Here is an 8171-nt window from a genome sequence, read left to right on the forward strand (position 1 = left end):
CCGCCCCGAAGCCCCGCCCCGGCCATGAGGGCGGAGGGGAGGTTTCCATGGCGAAGGCAAACAAGGCCCTGACTGGAGGGCCGCAGCTGGGCTACTTACCCCCGCCGCCGCCATGATTCCCCCCGCGGACTCTCTGCTCAAGTATGACAACCCGGTGTTGGTGAGCCGGAACAGGGAGAAACGGAGCCCCAAAGTAAGGACGGGTCCCAGAAGGTGGGGGAGCACGAAGCTCCGATGGGGAAAGACCGATCCCTGCCTTGAGGATCTGGAGTCCCGAGGGACAGAGGCTGCAGTGACTGGGAGTCAAGGGAATTGGGACCGGAGAAGGAGGGTGGGAGAGCGGTACAAGAAGCCCAGATGTTGGGTGACCCCAAAGGGCAGATTTAGGATGGGGAAGAAAGTCACAGGGAGATGGATGGGGCTCACTCTTTTTCACGGTAGCCCCAAGAATAGATCTGGGAGTGATTGCCCCATCACTAGAGCAGAGGCCTGAGCAGCTGTGCCAGAAACATTTCTTCAGGAAGATACAAGCATTAGGTTGGGGTGGAACCAGAGATTCTCTGTGGCCTCCTTCAGCTCTGAAACATAACTTCGGCTGAGAAGACGGGAGAAAGTGAGCTGGGAAGAGGGGAGGGATGTGCAGGAGAGCTGGAGCAACCCGGGGGGCCAGGGTGTGTGGAGCTGAGTGTCTGAATCACCTCCTGCCCTAACTTGTCCCTCCCTCTCAGGCTCGGCCACTGAAAGTCAGCCCTCAGCAGCCCGGACCCTCAGGTCCCGTCCCACAGCCACCAAAGACCAAGCTCCCCTCAACTTCCTGTGTCCCAGATCCTACAAAGCAGGCAGAAGAAATCTTGAACGCCATCTTGCCCCCGAGGTAAAAAAGCAGTGGCTGGGAGGAGGCCCAGGCTTCTGCATCCCTGAACTTGGGGATGTGAGAGGAGGCACCTTGTCTCTGTTTCTGACTGAGATTTCCTCCCAGCATCCTAGAGTTTCTAGAGCTTGCACATGGCTAGATCCTGGGAATGTGGGTAGCGGGGAGACCTCTTCTCTATCTACCATCGTTTCCTGAGTGCTCTCACCCAGGCTTATGGCTTTAAACATCACTTATATGCCGATTGCTCCCTCAGGTCTTTCTGCAGCCCTGTCCTCTCCCCTAAACTCCAGACCTATATATTCTACTACTTCCTCATTACCTTCATGAAGATGTCTAATAGACATCTCAAACTCAACATGTCCAAACTAAATCACAATGCCTTCCTTCCCCCAACGAGCTCATTCTCAGTCTTCTCCTTTCCACTAGGGGCGCAGGCCACCTTTCATTCCCTTTGATCTCTCACATCACATGTCCTGTCCTGCATCACATTCTTTTGGCTTTCCCTTCAAATTATTTTCCAAATCTGACTACTTTTTACTCTGCTTCCACCATCTTTTTTTTTTTTTTAATTTATTTATTTGGTTGCGCTGGGTCTTAGTTGCGGCAGGCGGGCTCCTCAGTTGTGGCATGCGAACTCCCAGGTGCCGCATGCATGTGGGATCCAGCTCCCAGGGATTGAACCCGGGGCCCCCTGCATTGGGAGTGCGGAGTCCTGAGTCCTCCTCTAGGAGGCCTTCCTGCAGACTCCTTTCTAAAAGGAGAGCTCCCTTCTTCACCATCCCCTTACCCTGCTTCTTTCTTCTGCAGCCACAATGATCATTGTGATCACAGTGCCTTTCAACTGTTTTTATGTAATAAGTTGACAGCAGTTTTTAAAGTTATGATGGAAAGGGGAAACAGTAAAAGCCAGACTGCAATCTCCTCTGAAATGGAGGTCAAAGGAGGGGAGGGTGTTTTTCATTTGCTTCCCTTTCAACAATGCCTGGAATCCTCTCATGGTGGTTCTGCCCTCAGGCCCCCCCTCATGATTCCAGAACCTGGCTGTGTCTCTGACACAAGGTTCGCTACGGGAGGCCCATATAGGTACACACCCCCAATACATACATTCACCTCTTTCTGATTTTAGTATATGTGCTGCTGAAGCGAGCACCGTTCACCTCTTTCTGGCTGGCACAAGGTTTATAGTCCCCTGTGTCTCCTACCCACAAGTCGGTGGGAATTTCCGCTGGGCCTTCCGTTCAGATCAAGCAACAACCACCATCAGTCTGCCCTCAACATGTTAGGAGTGTAAGCTCTGGACCGTGGATGATGACTTCACGGAGGGTCGTGGGAGAATGAAGATAGCCTAGACCCAAGATAGGGGCCCCGTGGAGGTGGCACAGTGGGTGTGGCTTTGGAGCCACACCCTCATCAAGGGAGAAAGAGATGGAGGATTCTGGTGGGTCGGGGACAGAGCTGCCCCTCACTCCTCTCAGTCAGAGAGCACAAAGGGCCATCTCTGCTCTCATCCTGAGGACCCTGTCTGGTGGATGGGGTTTGCTCAGCCTGGCTGTGTCTGTCCCGCAGGGAGTGGGTGGAGGACACGCAGCTATGGATCCAGCAGGTGTCCAGCACCCCCAGCACCAGGATGGATGTGGTGCACCTCCAGGAGCAGCTGGACCTGAAGCTGCAGCAGCGGCAGGCCCGGGAGACTGGCATCTGCCCGGTGCGCCGGGAGCTGTACTCGCAGTGTTTCGGTGAGCGGTCCCCGAGGGAAGCTACACCACCCTCTACTGCCTCCTTCCCTTCCCTTCGCACAGATCCAGGCCCTGAGTCCCCCGCAGCTGAAGCATGCCCCATCCTGGAATGTCTGTCTCCCTCCACCTGCCCCACCCAGGAGCTGCTAACTGTGCCCTCTTCCCCCTCCCAGCCCACCTCTCTTACCAGTCCCCCACCCGCCCCTTGTCAGTCACCATGTTCCTGACAACCTGCTGGATCTTAGTTCCCCGACCAGGGATTGAACCCGCGCCCTCTGGAGTGGAAGCGTGGGACCGCCAGGGAAGTCCCAATACGTTAGTTTTTTAATCAGAAAAATTTAATGTTCTATATTTATATCCATCCATCAACATTAGGCCTTGGTCCAGAAAAATATTTCAGGGTGATTTGTTGTGACCCGACAGACGCAGGGATTTGAGATCTCCCTCCTCGGGTGCTGGTGTCAGATGACTGGCCCTCAGTCTAGTCTCACCAGCCCGTGTGGACTCAGACATGCAAACCGCATCCAAACCCTGAGGCAGCTGCACGGGGCTAGCAGGCTCCCTTCAGTCTGAGTGTGATTCTGGTTTGCCCTCCCAGTCAGCATTTATGGAGGAGATGGGTGGGCAAGCTCTAGACCCTGCTGTTTCCAGCCCCAAACCAGTCCAGCCAAGGGGGCACGTAGGAGTTTCCAGCTGCTTTAAAACAGCCACCATGTTTATACTGAAAAAGTCAGAATCCTTTGACTAGCACCCAGTTTCTGCCTAACGGTGGAAGAGAGGGCCCCCACGGCTGCAGACAAACCTGGGCTCTTGTCTGCCTCTGCACTGGCCAAACCAGGCTTGCTGATGGCCTGTACTCCCAAGTGCCAAGTTCAGAGCAGTGGCTGCGTGGCAACGCCCCTCCCCGAGGCCTGTCTCCAAGTGAGGAGGACACACCCTAGTGCCCTTCCGACCTCCCAGTAGGAAGGTGGTTCGCAGTAGGTGCGGTGCCTTTCCCCGCCTGCCTGCCTTCTCGGACCTCGCCACGTGTGCCTTGGCAGATGAGCTGATCCGCGAGGTTACCATCAACTGTGCGGAGCGAGGCCTGCTGCTGCTGCGAGTCCGGGACGAGATCCGCATGACCATCGCCGCCTACCAGACCCTGTATGAGAGCAGCGTGGCGTTTGGCATGAGGAAGGCGCTGCAGGCCGAGCAGGGGAAGTCAGACGTGGAGAGGAAAGTGAGTGGGCTCACCAGGAGACTTTGGCCCTCTTCGACTCTTCTGTCAATCTCAGGGCCACAGCTTGTCATTCCAGCACCAAATTCCGGCCTCCTAGGTGCTCTCCCATCACCTTAGCGAGGACCCTTTGGTTCAGTGTCACGGCCAAGTCCCGTCGTGGCAGAGGTGTCTCCCCTTGGACATGCCCTGCCAGTCACTGACCTCCCACTGGGTGGCAGTACAGACCCCGGCAATGCCTTGGGTTGGACAGCTGTGTCCCAGGACCCCTCCACCCAGGCACTCACGCCGCCCCGTCCACTTGGCGACATCCCAGCATGACTGGGGATTCTGTCCTCAGATTGCAGAATTAGAAACGGAAAAGCGAGATTTGGAGAGGCAAGTGAACGGGCAGAAGGCAAAATGTGAGGCCATCGAGAAGCGGGAGAGTGAGAGGAGACAGGTGGAGGAGAAGAGGCACAACGAAGAGATTCAGTTCTTGAAGCGGACTAATCAGCAGCTGAAGGTAATCGATGCCCAGGTCCAGGCGGGGCTCCTGCCACCGCCATCCCCGCCCCCCGGCCCTGCCAGCATTTGGTTCCTTGTCCTACACTGACTTTCAATACTGCCAAGGAGTAAAGGAAGCTGACCCTTTTGGGGAGAGGTGAGGGATCATTACCCAGATTCTCTGTCCATCTCCATCTGGCTCTGAAGAGAGGCTGTATCCTCAGCTCTGAACCCCCATGACACCTCAGCTGGCTCTCCAGTGGAGGATTTTTTTCCCCCTTGGATAAAAGTTGCCTATCGTCTGGGAGAGGTGGCTATGTCAAGAAGCGGGACGTCTGTCCCACGGCAGCTGGCACTTTGGAGACTTCTTAGGGTGGGCTGGGTCCCTCCAGCCGGCTTTCATGGGAGTGCGTTCCTACCTGCAGTTCCCTCTGACGCCCTGCATTCGGGGCGGGCAGGGAAGGCCCTCCGAGAGGGAAGAACCATTTCAAATCAGGAACCTTCCCGAGGTGTGCGGTCAGAGGAACTCAGCTGTAGGCACTTTTCATCAAAGCCCTTTTGCTGATGGTATACTTTTATCCAGCTGAGCTGAAGGGAGGGAGGGGGACTAGTGAAAAGGGCTGGGCAGGGGGCCAGGCTTCTGAAGCTCCAGGCTCTCCGTCTGGTCCAAAGGTTCTCAGAGGGTTGGGCCCCAAACCAGCATCATCCTCATCACCGCAACTTTCAGAAATACAAATCATTGGGCCCAGCCCAGAGCTACTGAATCAGAAACTTTGGGGTTGGGGTCCAGCAAGCCATTCCAACAAGGTCTCCAGGTGATTTTTTTTTTTTACAACTTTTTATTATGAGAATTTTGAAACACAGAGTAGAAGAATGCAGTACACATCCATGTGCCCATTACAGAACTTCATCAATTGTCATCATTTTGCTAATCTTGCAGAAACAAGTGTTAATTATAATGAGATAAAACAGGATTCAGACTTCGTGGAAAAGAGTAAAATATACGTTTTTTTTTTACCAACAAATGGTGAAGGTGGGCAGAATCACTGCACGGTGCAACATTCTCCATTCTGATGTTTGCCAAAGTTTGAGAACCACTGCTCTAGATACACGGCCTATTGACGTTCAGTGGCTGCCTCCCATGGCCCTGGCCAGGAGGGGCCCCTAGATGTATCTCCTTTTCCTCCCTAGTTTCATAGCAGCTTACATTCTTGCGATTGGGGCTTGTTGGTACTACAAGCCAAGGCCAGGCATTTGAGATAAAGAAGGGCTTGTGTTAATTGCTAGTGGAGGATGACATAGATTTTCTTGTTGCCCAGTTTAACAAAACAAAGCAACTTTCACAGCCAGATGTGAATCTGTTTACTTAGCAGCCTCTGAAGCTGCCTCCCTTATCTGCCATATTCTTTTATCATAAGCTCAAGTTCCTCAGTTCCTCCTATGGTACTGGCGGCAAGAGCAAAGCAGAATACCTTGGCATCTTTCTAACATTTACAAGCAACCTTGGAATCCCCAGGGTGAAGGACTCTTTAGAAGTGAGTTATTTTTATTGGCTCAAAGCTGCACTGCAAATAAAGCAGTGTTTGCAGTCCGCAGGACAGACCTACTTAGAGATCTGTTCACACACCATGACAGTGAATTATTTTACTGGCTGCCAGAGGAGCAGAGTAAATAACTCCCAAGCGTCTGAAGCTTTACATACAAGATGGACAGCTCCCTACTCACTGGTGGCAATTTTCTCTAATTGGGTATCAGGTTGTCTCAGTGGCTGAAAATCTGCTGTTTCCAAAACCTCTTGTCCCAGCACAGAGCTCCCAGGCTCCCAAACCAGAGAGCCAAATGTTTAACTTAGCGGACATACTCGGGCTTGAAATCTGAGCCTTGAAAAACCACTATTTCAACAACCTTTATTCAATTTCCTTTTCAATGCCTTATAGTACACACTGAGCAGCTATTATATGGAAACCAGGACAGCTCTGACTTCTCCTAATGCAGCGAGACTGAATGCCAAGCCAGAGACCAGCTAATCTAGAAAATATGGAGTTGGGAATAAAGGGAAAAACACTTGGAGTGGCAGCATTTGGATTATTCTTCCCGGAGACTTTTATCACCTCTCAGCTATTTGTGTTAGGCTGCAAGTTTCAAATACTAACGGAGTTTGTTTTTGTTTTTCAGGCCCAACTGGAAGGCATTATTGCACCAAAGAAGTGATCATTTCCATATGGGTCTCAGCAAGCACTACTACCCCATCATAAGCCCTTTGTAATAAAAAGCTTCCCGAGTGAAGCCATACCCCTCCCCTGCTCCCACCTACGTTTATTTGTCAGAAGCCACACCACCGCCCCAGAGTGGTGCAACACCTACAGTCTGGTAGCCAGGCTCCGGGCTGGACAACAGAAGGCGGTGTGGCCCAGGAAGTCTCTGTACGTGGCCAACCTTGGGATTTGCCAACTCCAACAGTGAGACTCAGAATTCACCCCTTTTGGCTGTATCCCTCTCAGGTGGAGCAGCTCCTTTCTCATTGTCACTCCATACTATCACTTACTTCCAGCCACACAAAGCCGCTTCTCTGCGCCGCAATGCATCTTGTCCCTTAACCCGGGCCCCTCTGGCCTCAGTCTTGCCCTTATTTGATGTCTTTTCATCATCCCTACTCCAGTGCAGTTCTAGTACCTCATTTTGGAGTTTTCGGTTTATACCGTATCATCTTATCCCCGCTTGCTAAGTCATTGGACCCCATCCTCCTTAGTTTTGGACTGCCTGGGTAGGAGGCAATGGCAGGGTCAAACCCATGGGTTTCAAGAAAGTAAACATGTGCTGGAAAGAAATACAGGTCATGGTGTCCACTGTGAGCTGCCTGGACCTCAGCTCCTCCCCCAGCACTGATTTGTTCACCTTGCTCTGCAGACAATCAAACCCCAACCCTACAGCCTGACTAGCCCAAACCTCACTCTCAGTTCTAATTATTCATGACCGGGCCATGGCCTGTAGACAACGGCATTTTACGATTCCTCATAAGCTAAACTCAGTTTGGAGGTCCAGAAGTCTTCTGATTTCGTAGACCCAGAAGACTAAATTAGGGACATAAATCCTTGATTCAGGGCACACCAGCAGCTCAATGAGTGCCATCATTCAGTCAAACTTCACAACTAGCATGACTAAGAAGGCACTAACATCTCCCCTCGGTTAGAAGGCCTCAGGTGCTCAGTGCTCCCTTGGAGAGGTGCTCGGGTCTGATACCCGGCCCGGCTAGGGCTTCCAGGCTCACTGGATGAACCGCAGTCCAACAAGAACAGCTGTGTTCCACTGAGTCAAACAAGCCCTCCACACTCGAATCTCAAATTTGAAGTCACAGCTTTTACCCTCATCCAGGTGTCCTGAGGAATTAATCCCAAGATTCCACTAAAATGGCCTGTCTGTGCTCTGTCATTTTCATGGGAAAGAACTGTGGTCACTGAGATGTGCTAGTCCCATGACTCCTTGATAGTACAGCACTCATGCCCTGTTAGGTTCCCCTAGCAGACTCGATGACGGACAACACAAGTTGCAGGTGGCTTTTTCTTCGTATTTTAAAGCCTAGGCTCCGCACATGACATCCCTAAAATTTTCTTCTTTTTACAGTTCTATTCCAAAGAGCTTCTGTTCTAAATTGCTCATGGCAAGTACAAAAGAAATACCACACTCCACATTTTCTAGACCTCAGGCCTGTTTCTGTCAGATACCTCCATATGCTTGAGGAACTCACAGGGCTAATTCAAGTGTGAGAAGTTCCAGTGGACCCCATCACTGAGATCCTTGGGGGTGAGGGGCTTATCTTTATTTTCACTAGCACTGGTGAATGGTTTCAACTGTCAAATCT

At 52.0% G+C, this 8171-nt stretch overlaps 1 protein-coding gene across 1 annotated transcript; it reads left to right on the forward strand.

Annotated features, from left to right (window-relative positions):
* The first annotated feature begins 35 nt into the window (after nucleotides 1–35).
* Nucleotides 36–8148, forward strand: DNALI1 (dynein axonemal light intermediate chain 1). The gene is made up of 6 exons (XM_007101525.4): nucleotides 36–193; nucleotides 729–874; nucleotides 2441–2610; nucleotides 3651–3829; nucleotides 4167–4331; nucleotides 6488–8148. Exons 1-6 carry the CDS (start codon nucleotides 113–115, stop codon nucleotides 6521–6523), a joined length of 777 nt encoding a protein of 258 aa, XP_007101587.2. The 5' UTR covers nucleotides 36–112; the 3' UTR covers nucleotides 6524–8148.
* The last annotated feature ends 23 nt before the right edge of the window (nucleotides 8149–8171 follow it).

This window comes from Physeter macrocephalus, chromosome 3 (assembly GCF_002837175.3).
Source record: "Physeter macrocephalus isolate SW-GA chromosome 3, ASM283717v5, whole genome shotgun sequence".
NCBI lineage: Eukaryota > Metazoa > Chordata > Mammalia > Artiodactyla > Physeteridae > Physeter > Physeter macrocephalus.

Excerpts from the sequence above, each read along its gene's own strand:
- DNALI1 (XM_007101525.4), top strand. The coding sequence starts at position 113 with ATGATTCCCCCCGCGGACTCTCTGCTCAAGTATGACAACCCGGTGTTG. Across the intron at positions 875-2,440 it reads AACGCCATCTTGCCCCCGAG|GGAGTGGGTGGAGGACACGC; the intron begins GTAAAAAAGCAG and ends TCTGTCCCGCAG. Across the intron at positions 2,611-3,650 it reads GCTGTACTCGCAGTGTTTCG|ATGAGCTGATCCGCGAGGTT; the intron begins GTGAGCGGTCCC and ends GTGCCTTGGCAG.